The sequence below is a fragment of the Phytophthora parasitica genome (assembly GCF_000247585.1).
Source record: "Phytophthora parasitica INRA-310 unplaced genomic scaffold supercont2.70, whole genome shotgun sequence".
In the NCBI taxonomy this organism is placed as follows: Eukaryota; Oomycota; class Peronosporomycetes; order Peronosporales; family Peronosporaceae; genus Phytophthora; species Phytophthora nicotianae.
The window spans coordinates 216867-230572 of NW_008649056.1; the positions used below are offsets into that span (position 1 = coordinate 216867).

Below are 13706 nucleotides of genomic sequence, written 5' to 3' on the forward strand. Positions count from 1 at the left end.
AGAGAGAGAGAGAGAGAGAGAGAGAGAGAGAGAGAGAGACTTGGTTGGCCGTGACCTGGCAAATGCGAGAGCACACCGTCTGTCCCGGCTGGGCCGAACTGCGGGAGATCAACCCCAGCGCAGGCCATACAAGCGCCTATCTTACCTGGCTTAGCCAGCTCAACTGGAAAATCTAGGCTGTAGACTAGGCTGTAGACTAGGCGTATTGTTGTGGTTTGTGCGAGGATCAACATCTGGTGGTATTTGTGTGTTCTGCTACACCACGCCTATCCATGTAACTAGCAACTTGCCTTGGTGCTTATGGTCCACACTTGACCTCAACACATAATCACTCCCTTCAAAATTTGGGTGTTGTGTGTGTTGGTGACGTCGCTGATTGCTCTTTGTCTGTTGCGTTCGTGCAGCAATCATCGGTTTGTGCACAGCTCGGATGCTAGCCTTCGTAGGTGCAAGCCAAGGTTCAATGTCCTCTGTTTGTTCAGGCAGTGCCAGTATTTTCTTTTTCTTAGAATCCACACACAAATGTAGAGGAGATGGTAGCGGTAATCCACAAAATAATTCCACCGGAGCTTTGTTTCCTAGCGACGAAATAGGTGTGGGGTTCAAATATTTTTGTAAGATAGACACAAAGAATGTTCAATTATGAGTGTCCACTTCGTATTTGAGACATAGGGGTCGTAGAACCTGCACAATATCGCGATTTGCAGGCTCAATACTGCCGTTTATCCATGGTGAATAAGCCACGATAAACGCTTGCTGTGATTTCAGACGCCGGCACACTTCCGCCACTACTATATATTTAAAATGCGACCCCTAGTCGCTTATCCACAATGACGGGATACCATAGCGACTACCATGCAAGGATAGACTCCACAGCAACTGTGCTAGTCGGACTGGAGCATGGTGTCAGCTTGCAGTAATGTGTCGCTTCGTCTTTCAGTACGAATAGATAACTATCCCCAGCAAAGCTGTCTCCAAGCGATAAAAATCCAATAAAGCGCACCATTCCGTTCATTTGTTCGATATGTTTCTCCCCATGGCCTTTGGATTATCTTTCCACCTTTGACATGATGACATAATAGCCACGCCGAAAGGAATTTTCCACCCGCGCTCTAAGGCGGACAATGTAAACAAAGCCCCTAATTGACTCAATGGTGGAATCACGCCCCCGATGTCCCTGCGCTCCACGATGGACGACAACAAGGATGCGTTGGATTAAATCCTCTTCTTCATCTGGTACCCTTATGTTGTCTTTATTCGTTAATATACCACCCTACCTCATCGCTACCAGTTGCTCCTTCAGGTCGATGTACTTTCTGTCTGCTTTGTGCCTCAACGATGGCAACGTGGGTCGGCCATTCGAAACCGGGGTTATTCAGAGATCTTATAGGTTGTTGAAGCGTAGGAGTAGGTACCAGCACACGTTCAGCACGTTTACCTCTCCGGTGAGTTCGTTTTCTTGGTAGCATAGTGCTAGGAGTCGAGGCAGGAGGCCACTCTAGACGTGTCATCTTCCGAAAAATGTACTTCTTGTACATGCTTGCCAGCCCAACGGGAAACTATGTCACTCCAAATGTTCAATCCAGCGTTAATATGCTCGATTTCGTATCTGTACTCTGTACTCTGCAACATTTGTTGCCCACCTCAAGCGTTTGCCACGAATATGCTTTTCCACCTCGACGCCTGGTGCAAACACATAGATAAATATTTCTATGGCCGCAGAATAGCTTAACCCCACCGGGCCTTAACAACAAGTAGTCAATTTATCGCACGCACAAACTATTGGGTACGCTTCCTTTTCGATGATGATCCATGACACTGAGAGCGCGTGAACGTTCCGCTCAAGCATGGGAGTAGCTGGTGCTCATTAGCTTTCTAATTTGTAACTTGAGTTACTATCAGACTCCACCCAACATCAATAGCGTCAGTGGTCACACGAGTGGTCGCGTTTTCCTGAGAAAAGAGAGCGTCACACATTGTTCTAACCGTAGTTTCAGTTCATCGTACGCCGGTCGGTGTATACCACTCAAAAAAATGGCAATTCCAGCTGCAACTCGCTTGGTCATTTTAGAGGCGTTTGCTAATGTTGTATCCACTGCGTCTTGAAGTGGTCTAGATTCCTAGTGTAGGCAATCAAACTTTCGCGCATCCAGTTTGTTGCACGCAAAAATTGTTGCAACTCAGCCGCAGTGCTTAAGTATGGAAGGTTCTCCAGTGTACGGACACGTTCGGGGTCATGGCACACACCAGTACCTGAGATTATCTTCCCATACTAACGTACATCACTCTGGAACAGCCTGGACTTCTTGACACTCAGAGTAAAATCGAGAAATCTAGTAGTTCAAATGGTCTCTCCAACTTAGTGAAGTATGTACGCACGTCGTTTACAAACAACATCAAATCATCTATCCAAACGAGTAGATGACGGAGTAGAAGCTCTTCCAGGCACTTCTCGATTGTAGATTGGAAGAATAAAGCAGGATCAGTACATCCTCGCGGAACGCTCCTTGGTGTGTACACTTTCTGATGCGTCATGTAAGACAACATCTCTTGACACTCTTCAGGAAGTGCTAGTTGCCAGTAGCCCTTGATGAAATCAAACAATCCAAAAAGCTTGGCTCCTATCACAGCTCCTAAACCGGTGCGTAGATCAGGCATGATTCCATTCTACTAGCGTGTTCATTGGCTTGTAGTCTGCCGTTTGTTGAAATTCCCCGCCACTTTTACTGGTAGGGCAAGAGATGTCCATCTGCACTCACGATTTTCATAAACCCACCCTAGTTTGCGATTAAAACTCTCCATGAAGCAACGGAATTCTGGTGGGTACTTCCTTGTCTCACACCTGTATGGTTTTGCACCAGGTTTCGGGAGGACCGCATTGGAGGCACTTTCGCCGGCGGATCTGCACCCAAACGAGTTCTCGACAAGTCCAAGCGCAGCGCAATATGAGTAAATTCCTTCTTGAACTCCAAAGGGAACCTATCCGCAATTACTTATTCAACCAACTCTAGTATGCCATCTCTAACTTCTTCTTCATGCTGTACTGCATCCCCAATTATAGGTTCATCAATACCATCAGATTCGCCTTCGGTCTCGTCGGCACCGCTAGTAGGTCGAGCTGCCTTTTAACGTCGATTCCTAGCTTAAGTAACAAGTCGTTACCCAACAAGAATTCGCTGGAGTCGCCGGAAATATTAAGACACTCAACCGGCTCAGCAACATGAACATTACCAGCGATGGTTGACAACCTCACATTTAGTTTTACAGTCCAATTCACATAAACAGATGTGTTGTCGGCCATCGTGCACATCAAAGATTGACCCAGCTTGACACGCACAATATCCGGCTTCACATTTGCCAATCGATCAAAACAACCCTCGTCTAAACAGCACCGTTCTGCCCCACTGTCAATACAAAGCGGAACTACCGCTTCATCTTACAGTACGACAACTCGATCCTGCTTGGAAAAGCATTCTATAAATTCGTTTCAGTTTAGCGGTGCCTCCCTTGGTTATCCGAATCATCTTTGCTGTCTTTTCTACGATAGGCAAGCAGCTTTTCACCCTCCGCTGGGGTTGCCGTTGGGCATTTGGACAAGTCGTGCGTGCCACCGCAATGGAAACACCCGTCTTTAGGCACTCCTTTGGTGGCAGCACGTCCAGATCGATATCCTTCCTGCTGGCTCCGGTCGGTGTCCTTCCCCCCTGCTTTGCTTTCTTGACCAAACGGTTGTTGGTTTGCTCACTACGTCATTCGTTTTGTTGATGACTAACCGTGTTCTGCTGCCATTTCCGTTGCAGCTTGCTGTGCGATGAATTCGCTTTCTTAAGAGCCCATTCTTGAATTGCTTGCTCTTTCAAGTTGGCGCAGACGACCTCACACAATTTCCGAATATCGCTCATGGCTTCCGGAACATGATACATCAATTCATTCTGAACCCTGTTATTCAGTATTTTCGGAAGCGAGTTGACAATGAGCTTGCTTTTCACTTTAACAACTCGCGCTTCCTCAAAGAAACATGAAAACCCATGTTTTTTATCAACGAATTACACAAATGAATGGACTCGATTACTCTGGCATTGATATCCTTGTTACTCGTGTTCATGCGCAGCTCTTCACGGGAAAATTCCTTCACGTCAAGTAACTCTTAGTTCTGGAAGCTGTCGGTGATTTTATAAATCTCTCCCAAAAATTTTTTTGTTACACTACTCTGATCTACGCCCCAACACACTTCACACAGAGTATCCAACACGTTGGCATCAAAAGCGCTTTTTACACACTTCATCACAGCAGAAACGGCCTTGTTTTCGTCTTTGCAGTGGTCTATGATGTACTCATCGTACTCGTTTTGAGATTTCAACCACTCCACGAGCGCTTCCCGCGCCATGGAGGACACCTTCGGCGCGTTCGCAATGGCGAAGATGGGATGCGGCACTCGTGCTGTCTGGTCGCTCGTCGTCGAATCCAGCCGTGAGTGATCCACTTGCCCAAGGTTGCTCCCGACCCGCTCATCCGTCGAGAGGGACGTCTCCTAGCCTCCGCCACTATGCTTCGGTGTCGTTGTCATGCTTGCGTTGGTGTTGTTCAACCCGCAACTAAATATAGCTTTGTAGTTGGTCTCGGAACACTACGAAGGAAGCTGGTGCTTCCAGGCAAACTAAAGCTCTGTTATTGGTCCTAGGCTAGATGTGTAAGTGGTCTTGGCTGCCGCTCTGTTGGCTTTGGTGGTTTTGTAGCCTATGTCCTATTACTACTCTGCTTGCCAGCTTGGCGATGTCTACCCGTGAATGGGCTAAGGCTTGATCTGTTTGCCACCACTACAATAGTATAATATTGCCAGCTCAAAAGTTCCTGTTCACGTAGGGGTTAAAAGATTAAATATGAGGATGTTGTAAAAGTATAAAAAAGATGTGGGATGTATGCAAATATATTGGGGTTACAGAAATGGGTTAGTGGAACGTATAACGAAAGGAAAGAATATATATTGATGAGTATGGATGAGTATTTGGGGGTAAATGTGTGAAGTTTGACTGTAGATAAGTAATTTGATGTGGTATAGATATGTTGTAAGGAAGTGTGTAATAGGATTGGACGTGGGAATGAAGTAAAAAACAATTTTAAAAAAAAAGGTAAGGGAATTGAAAGAAAATATAAAATAGGTTTTGTTATAGAGTGTTAATATGATTAGAATAAACTTTTATATATATGGGTTTAGGTTATCGGTAGAAGAGTTCTCAAGTGTGCAGATTGATTCGTAGAAATACTACTCATTATTAATAGCCATCTTGGCAATATTTATCTTCTCACCCGGATGGGATGGAGGTGGCTAGGCAGTTTCTTTAGGTTGGCTTCAGTGGCGTTGGCGGTCCGCACACATTAAGATCTCTTATGAGAGTGAGCCACAGCAAATAAATAAACTAATTAATAGCCTTGTCGTTTAGAAGCGACTAAATGTAATTATATATGGTGATATGATCCCGTTTCCTTGCGTTTGTATTACAGTTTACTGTGCTCGTAATAACCGTCGCGCCACCGCCTCAAATGTAATTGATCATGGTAGATTCCATTTGTAGCTGAAAATTAATTGTAAAATTACCAGAAGTCCAAATAATTGTTTATGGTGTCGGTTTACTCTCTTTTAACCGACAAATATCCGTCCGTAAACGTCAATGGCAAATTTTATCCAATTGTTATGCTTCGTTTGAGGAAAAATGATTGCCTTTCGTCTAATCGAATGGTGTGCATGGTGCTACTGATCAGTCCGAGTAGCAGTATCTCGCGCTTAGGTTCGATTTCGTGCGGTAAAGTCCGAAAACGTATTTAGCCAATCAGATCTCGTTTTTTCGTGACACTTGCTTCCGTCACGCAGTCAGGATAGCGATGCAAATCAATATCGCAGGAGAGCTCCCAGTGTTAAGCGACGATAAAGAGAAGGCTAAAAGACGGGTGCAATCGATAAGAGAGGTTGTAGGACGGACGGACAGACAGACAAGTTTGTCGGTTACGAGTCCCATAAACACCACGTAAGCATTGGTGCATCACGAATCGTTATAGAATATCGTAAACAGTGCTGTAACTTACGAATGCGCAAGAAAGCTTAGTCCCCCCCTCCACCTCGTCATTTTCCAAGCTGCTTCTGCGTACCAATGCGATTTAAACTGTTCCTGTTCGTTCTCGTCAATATCTTCGCCACTGTCAGCAATGGCTCTATACTCACCGATTCAGACTCTAACACGGGTATAGGACTCATTGACACTGACGACAAAATGCGCCATCTCAGGGGTACTTTAAATCATGCCAAGACGAACGACGAAGAGAGGATCGCGCCTGTAGCGGCGTTCGCAGCTGGTTATCTCGGAGCGCAGCAGGCCAGAATGAGAGCAGAACAACTAGCTAAACAGGGCGGCAAAGTAGCTGCGGCGAATCATGCAACGCAGACAAACAAAATCGGTGTGGACAAGATTTCGGGTGCGCTGACTAGCGCCTCGAAGAAGGATCGAGCCGGAGCTATAGCATTTTTCGCTACTCTCCTCGGGCTACCTTTGGCGGCCGGCGCAGTCATTTTGCTACTGGCTAAATCACACCATACCACCTCTGGCGAGCAATAGCGAGAGGTAGAATGAAGTCAATAATGCTGACTAGAAACCTCAGTTGTGAACCACACAGGTTTGATACATTCCGCTTGTTTTCTACACTTTGCTTTACATTACCGCCAATATGGACTGGCAAAGGTGTCCTTACCAGCAAAGCAAGCTCTTCATCGCTAACTGCCTTTCGTTGGTTTCATGATTTTCTCTTTTCTTGTAATTTCATAATAATGCCTTGCTTTTGACGGGGGAAGTTCTGGATTTTTAGTCATAATCAAAATCTTAATCTACAGTAGGTTTATTGGAGGAATAAGAATATTATTTTAGCTTTACCAGCAAAATGTTACTACTGTAGTATATAACAAAATAATAGCACTACTACTACAATAGCACGATAGTTCTAAAATAGACCTTCATTCACTACACTCCGTGTTTGCTACGCATGCTGATTGGCCGGGATGGCATTCAGACGAAAAAAAATCATTAAAATTTTAATGGTTTTTTTTTTCGTCTGAATGTCATCCTGTCCAATCAGCATGCGTACCGACGAGTTTTTGGAACTATGTTGAATGCCAACCAAGCCTATATTATTACAACCCAAAATTTTACTTTTTCCGAATAACTCAAATGAACCATCCCGCGGGATGGCATTCAGACGAAAAAAAACCAGCAAAAAAATAATGGATTATTTTTCGTCTGAATGTCATCCAATATTACGCATCGATCGTTCTACAAGTTCGTTTTCGTAATGCACTGCAATAATTGTATCAAGTTGAATTTACTTTACAGAAAAAACACAAAAGTGTTGGCACCGAGCCAGCAGCAACTACGAGCCATAGCCAAACGAGAACGAAGAAAACCAGAAACGATGGAAATTGGGACAAGACTCCTGTTATGTCAACGTCAGCTGGAGAAAACACTCACAGAGAAGTCTCCAATGGAGACAAGCCCCGTACAATCACTGGACCAGACGCTGGAACCGGCGTTGCTAGCCAGGCTTAGGATCAAACAGACATCATCTAGTCGTCGATAAGTGACCAAATAGATAAGTCTGCCTCTCTCTCACAAAAGTGTTGGCACAATTCATTTTTATTATGACGGCGCTCTTCATTTACCAAATTGACTCTGTCAGACGCCGTGATAACCGCCATCAAAGCTAACGCGAAGGCCTACTTGCAGAGGAGTGGGCGCTTTCGTGGAAATCCAGACGCTGCTGTCCTCGCAAAAAAAAAATACACTTGCACTACTAATACTGTCCGAAATAATTTAAGCGGCAAGCCCAGACCCGGCCCTCGCCGTGCTATAAAGCGGGCTACAGCTACAGTAGTACGGCGCGAGACGAGAGACTTTGCACGATGTGAGAACGTGCTCCCTCTCAGTTTCTTGCTTCGTGTTCGAACTCATGCCGCGACTGTGTTTATAGGGACTTTGGCGGATGTGGAGCAGTTGCATTGCCGCTTCAAGAAAACTTTCGGGTTTGCCGTCACCGCGAGTCAGTTTGAGAGGCTTTTACTACTGAAGTCGCCCGAGAGTGTCGGGATCGAAGAGGTTTTTGAGGTGCTGGACGCCAACCACGACGGACGCGTGGACGGGTTGGAACTGCTGGCGGCACTGGCCTGTGTCTGTCGTGCCATGTTTGAAGACAAAGCAAGATATACGTAGAGCATACTGCTGAGTGGATGGTGATAACGTATTGAACTCTTTGTCTCAGTTGCTTTTCGATCTCTTTGATTTCAACCACAAGGGGTCTTTATCACTGGCAGAATTGGTGCGTAGATAGCTCTTTTCCACCTTTTAGCTGGCAATCAGTGCTCATCTTTACATTTCTAGGCACTTCTGATGACTCTGCGGAGTTTTCAAGCGCCACGGCTCATGGCTGCTCCACGTCGTCCTTGGGCTTCACGGCCGGGAAATGATCACCTCCTACAAGAGCCAACGCCACCATGAGAATATTCGCAAAAAGATCAGTCAAAAGTAATAGGAATAAGAGAAACACCACTGCTGTTGCACGTACCCGGATATGGGGCTTGTAGATTCACGCTTTTTCTGGGCTACCCGTGAGTAGCAGAAGCCTAAAGTAGACGAAGTAACTTGTCCTGAATAGTAAAACTTCCAGAGACTCACTCTGGGTACGAGAGGTTTATTTATCACAAGTTTAATTTGTCTTGGTCTTTGTATGGACACGCATTCCCATAGTAAGACCGAGATGTACGCGCCCTGGACCTCCGAAGATGTCCAATATGTATTTACCGTGATGGGTCCGGTCCAGAGACCTTACCGATCAGTACACACTCGACCTGACGTTGACGTGCGCCGGTTGTCACATTCTGCGCGTCCAGCACCTCCCCCACAAGCGGCGAATCGGGTATGTCTACCCGCGCTGGGTTCGCCTACCCAAGGTCACATAGGCCACGCTTGAATTCGAGTTGCTGCGGGCCGAGTGCCTTCGTAAGAAGGTCGGCAGGCATACCTCCCGTGGGCAGGTACACTGCCGCAATTTTTCCTTCTTGCAGCATCGCCGTAGCCGCCTTGTACCGCACATCAACGGTCTTCTGCTTGTCGCTGAGACCCGGGCGTCGTAGGCGAGCTATCGCTGGTTGGCTGTCCAAAGCGAGCACGACGGGTACGTCCCTGCCGAGCACTTGCTCCACGAGCAGTCGTACGAGCTCACCGTCTTCGATGGCAAGGTCCGCTGCCACGTACTCTGCTGCCGTGCTGGACTTAGCCACGATGGTCTGCTTTTTGCTCGCCCAGGCAACGGGACAACCAAACAAGAACACCATTCTTCCCGAGATTGACTTTCGATCGGACCGGTCATTCGCCCAGTCCGCGTCCGACGTCACCAGTATCTCGTCGGTTGACGGTGTCAGTTATAGCTTCAGCTCCCTGGTGCCGGCTAAATACCTCAACAGGTACTTCACGGCGTCCCACACCACCTTGCGAGGTCGTGCACAATGTCGTGCGACTTGGCCAACTGCGAAGCTGATGTCTGGGCGCGTAACCCGCGCTATGTACAGCATCGTGCCGACAGCCTCGCGATAAGGCATCCGTTGCATCGAGGCGAGCTCTTCAGCACTTAGCTTGTCGTCGAGGGAATCAAGCCGTGTATTTGGCACCATGGGTGTGCGTTGCGGTCTTGAGCCGTCCATCGCGAACCGGTGAAGCACTTCGTCCACGTACGCCGTCTGTAACAGCGCCACCGCGTTTGGCCCTGTGCGCTCCACCCGGGTACCCAAGATATGGTCTGGCTCACCCATGTCCTTAACGCTGAATCGCTCGTGTAGGGACTTCATTAATCGTGCGACCTGTTCTTCCATCGAGTGAGCGATCAATAGATCGCCCACATAGAGACATACCAACAACAGCGAGCATCGGTTCGCGAATAGTATAGACATGGGTCGACATCCGTTGGCTGGAGACCGTAGTTGCGCGAGTACAAATCAATTGCCTTGTTCCATTCACGGCCGGCTTGACGCAGGCCGTACAGTGCCTTACGCAGCCGCCACACTTTCCCTTCTTGAGCTGCTGTTGCAAATCCAGGCACTGGTTTCATGTAGATGACCTCTGGGAGGTCGGCCTTCACGTAGGCTGCGGGCACGTCGCCTTGTCAAACTACCAGATCAAACTTCGCGACTAACACCAAGAAGACTCTCACGGTTACTAGTGTAGCTACCGGGGGGTAGGTGTCGACGAAGTCCACTAGAAATCGCTGGCGATCACCGCGTGCACAGAGCCGAGCTTTGAATTGGGTGACCTCACCGCGAGCCCCGGTCTTCTGTCGAAACTAAATGGTGTGGTCGAGTACTGCTGCACTCTCTGGGGGGGGGGGGGTCAACCCACTCGAACGTCCCCTTCTCGAACAACGCCCTGACTTCCTTGCTGATGGCTCCGTGCCACTCGGTCCACTGAGGCGAGCGACGGGCCTCGGTAAGGTTGAGTGGTTCGCGTAGCACCTCCCCCAGAACGGCGAACGCGGCAGCTTGAGATACGGACTGCTCAGCAATGCGTTTCGAGCGTCGTCGCGCAGTGGACGCGGAGGCGTGGCCAGGTTCGTCCGCTTCGCGTCGGTCACCTTGAGCATCCTGGTCATCGCCTGCATCTCGTCTAAATTCGCTGTCCTCGTCTTCGCTAACGTCGCTCAGTTCAAACAGCATTCTGTCGATCAGCTTGGCGTCGCGCGCCTCAAACACCGGCTGTCCCGGGCCAGGCAACAGGATCTTGTACCCTTTTACTCCATCGGTACATCCGACGAACGCTCCAAGTTCGCCGCGTGGGGTTGTGAATCGCTGGTACTTGATGCGGATCTTCTCGGGCACCCGACATGAGACGGCTTGGCTGAAGATTGGGATTTTGCTCACCTTGGGCGTCGCTTGAATAGCTTTTCGTACGGCGTGATGGTTACGCCACGCTTCGGGATGCGGTTTCGCATGAACACCGCGTGGAGCAACGCGTCCGCCCACATGGAGTGAAGCAGTCCCGAGTCTGTCAACATCGCGGACACCATTTCGGTCACGGTGCGGATTGCTCGCTCTGCCACGCCGTTCTGGTACGAGCTGTACATGGCGGTGTGCTCGTGCAAAATGCCCTCGCGCTGCATGAGCCGTCGGAAGTCCTTGTTTACGGATTCCGTTCCGCCGTCCGTGCGTAGCACCTTGATCTCCGACGCTGACACCTCGGCTTGGCGATCGACGAGCTTCTGGAACGCTTTGATCTTGGCAGTGGCTTCCGATTTCTTCTTAAGTGGGTAGGCCTGCAAGAACGAGCGCCACGACACCACCATGAAGTAACGGTAGCCTCCACGAGACTTGGCCACTGGCCCACTCAATTCACCGTGCGCTATCCCGTCGGACGCGTCGTCTCCACTGGTTCTCTTCCTTGGAGGTGCTCTCTCGGTCGATTTCGTTAGTGCACAAACGACGCAAATGGGAGGCTTCGCTCCTTTTGCGATGCGGAGTCCCTTCACGACTTTGTGCTTTGCCATCGACTTGAGCGTCTTGTGATTCACATGTTCGTAGCGTCGGTGCCAAAACTCTAGATCAGTCCCCAGCACCGCCAGCCCCATGCCACAGGTGAGATTGGAGTCAGTTCGTGCCTGGTCTCCGGTGATGAGTGGGTGCACCCCATTCACGTCTCGCGCTATGCATACCGGGCGGCGACGTGTGCAGCCTCCGAACACTGTGCAGCCACTGGAGGTGAACACGACCTCGTGGTTGGAATGAATGAGAGCAGACACGGACAGCAAAGTCTTAGCAAAGTTCGGGACGTAGTACACGATATCCAAATTGAAAACTTGAACGACGCTGTCTCCAGCTCCATCGTCTACCACGGCTTTAATGCTCATTTTTCCTTTGATTTCTGCTATCACTGTTCGGCAATCCGTAACCCGAATCACGAGAGGCTTGGTCTTCTTCGTGTCAGTCAGGCTGTCGAGTTGGCCCGTCAGGTGGTGCGAGCGCCCGAATCCAGCAGGATCGGGCTCGACCTGACGCCAGCACTTCATTCTTCGTCGACGTGCTCGTCTTCTTCCGCCATTTCCTTGTCGTGGTCTGAGTCATCGTCGGCGAGCTGAGCGTGGGCTTCCGTGTCGTCCGCATGGTCGACTTGGCGTTGGAGGAATTTCTGGTGAAAGGCTTGGGTGTGGCCCGTGCCGCTGCACTCCCAGCAGATGATTCTCGACTTCGCCGACGATAAGTTGATTAACATGTGTCTCTTTTTGCGCTCCACGACAGTGGCGTTGGCTTCGGCCGCACGTTTCTTAGCGCCCTCGGGCTTCTTGGTTGGTCTCGATCTCGGATTCAGGGCGCCGGGTGCTCTTGTGCTTCTCCTTCGACGCTTGCGTAGATGGCGTAGCTGACTTTGACTTGGCCTTGTCGGGGAGGCGTCCGTCAGACTCGGCCTTGCGGCTGACAGTGGCCACTGCCGACTTCAGCTCGGTTTCCGGTCTGTCAGACTCGAGGTTGACCTTCATTTTCTGAAAGCCGCGTACTTCGGGTACACATTACGCACGAACGCAACGAGAGAATGCCGAGCGACTTCCCTCCTTCGAGAGCGTCCGCCATTTGGAGCGGACGATCCGCAAACTCGCGGTAGGTCTCGTTCTATCTCTTCTTCTCCTTCCTGATACGGTTCGTAACGTCAGTGCTGAGTAACACAGGCCGGTATTCATGAATGAGTGCGTCACAGGAGTCAGCATACGACGCGGCTGGGTTCACCGATCGCCAGTCCCGATACCACTTGAGAGCGGTACCAGTCAGGAACATCTTCAGGATCGCCCTCCTGGCAGCGTCGCTCCATTCTTGGCCGACGAGCGTTTGCGCATCCTCGATCTGGTCGCTGAGTTCTTCGACGAAGTCTCGAGTCTTCGAGTCAAAGTTGCCCTCCAGGACAGACCCGTCGAACGGCTCGACCTTGAGGTTACGCGTGTCGATCTTCACTCTCTTTTAATCCGCGTGCGCGTCTCCGGCGGTATCGTCGCCACGAGCAGGCTCTTTTTCTGGTTCTTCGTGCTGCGCTTCACTACCGGAGCGCGCAACGTGTGCGGCCAGCGCCGCTGCGACTACTGCCTCGATCTGGGCGGCGGGATCGAGAGCGGCGATGCCGACCGGGGCCGCTGCCCCACCATCACCCGCTGCTTCACCTGCGCCCACAGCTCCTCCCGCTCCTGCGGCACCACCAGCGCCCGCGACTCCTCCTGCACCGGCAGCTCATCCTGCGTCTGCTGCTCCTCATGTACCCGCGGCTCTTCCAGTGCCTTGGCGCCGTCGGGCAGGACCAGAGTCAGCCGAGCTTGATCGTGATCTCCCACGGCCCGCGGCGTTCGTGCTGCCCCTTGTAGTCGTCATCCTGGTTGAGCTGGATGCGGCTGTTAACCTGTAGATTCACGCTTTTTCTGGGCTACCCGTGAGTAGCAGAAGACTAAAGTAGACGAAGTAACTTGCCCCAAATAGTGAAACTTCCAGAGACTCACTCTGGGTACGAGAGGTTTATTTATCACAAGTTTAATTTGTCTTGGTCTTTGTATGGACACGTATTCCCATAGTAAGACCGAGATGTACGCGCCCTGGACCTCCGAAGATGTCCAATATGTATTTACCGTGATGGGTCCGGTCCAGAGACCTT

General features: G+C 49.8%; 5 protein-coding genes across 5 annotated transcripts; 2 read left to right on the forward strand and 3 right to left on the reverse strand.

Annotated features, from left to right (window-relative positions):
* Window positions 1-3007: 3007 nt before the first annotated feature.
* PPTG_24139 (hypothetical protein) lies at window positions 3008-3902 on the reverse strand (the record flags this gene model as incomplete). Its single annotated transcript, XM_008915409.1, has 4 exons — window positions 3008-3043; window positions 3074-3381; window positions 3441-3474; window positions 3774-3902. The coding sequence occupies 4 exons, from the start codon at window positions 3900-3902 to the stop codon at window positions 3008-3010; spliced, it is 507 nt and encodes a 168-aa protein (XP_008913657.1).
* A 483-nt stretch (window positions 3903-4385) lies between these two features.
* On the forward strand, window positions 4386-4478 carry PPTG_24140 (hypothetical protein; the record flags this gene model as incomplete). The annotated part of the gene is made up of 1 exon (XM_008915410.1): window positions 4386-4478. One exon carries the CDS (start codon window positions 4386-4388, stop codon window positions 4476-4478), a length of 93 nt encoding a protein of 30 aa, XP_008913658.1.
* A 1330-nt stretch (window positions 4479-5808) lies between these two features.
* Window positions 5809-6682, forward strand: PPTG_17535 (hypothetical protein). Its single transcript, XM_008915411.1, has one exon. The coding sequence runs from the start codon at window positions 6147-6149 to the stop codon at window positions 6606-6608; it is 462 nt and encodes a 153-aa protein (XP_008913659.1). The 5' UTR covers window positions 5809-6146; the 3' UTR covers window positions 6609-6682.
* A 5401-nt stretch (window positions 6683-12083) lies between these two features.
* PPTG_17536 (hypothetical protein) lies at window positions 12084-12881 on the reverse strand (the record flags this gene model as incomplete). Its single annotated transcript, XM_008915412.1, has 3 exons — window positions 12084-12510; window positions 12574-12704; window positions 12783-12881. The coding sequence occupies 3 exons, from the start codon at window positions 12879-12881 to the stop codon at window positions 12084-12086; spliced, it is 657 nt and encodes a 218-aa protein (XP_008913660.1).
* Window positions 12882-13027: 146 nt separating this feature from the next.
* On the reverse strand, window positions 13028-13429 carry PPTG_17537 (hypothetical protein; the record flags this gene model as incomplete). The annotated part of the gene is made up of 2 exons (XM_008915413.1): window positions 13028-13248; window positions 13321-13429. The coding sequence occupies 2 exons, from the start codon at window positions 13427-13429 to the stop codon at window positions 13028-13030; spliced, it is 330 nt and encodes a 109-aa protein (XP_008913661.1).
* Window positions 13430-13706: the final 277 nt, after the last annotated feature.

What these genes read in the sequence shown, in the direction of transcription:
- PPTG_17535 (XM_008915411.1), top strand. Translation starts at nt 6,147, where the DNA reads ATGCGATTTAAACTGTTCCTGTTCGTTCTCGTCAATATCTTCGCCACT.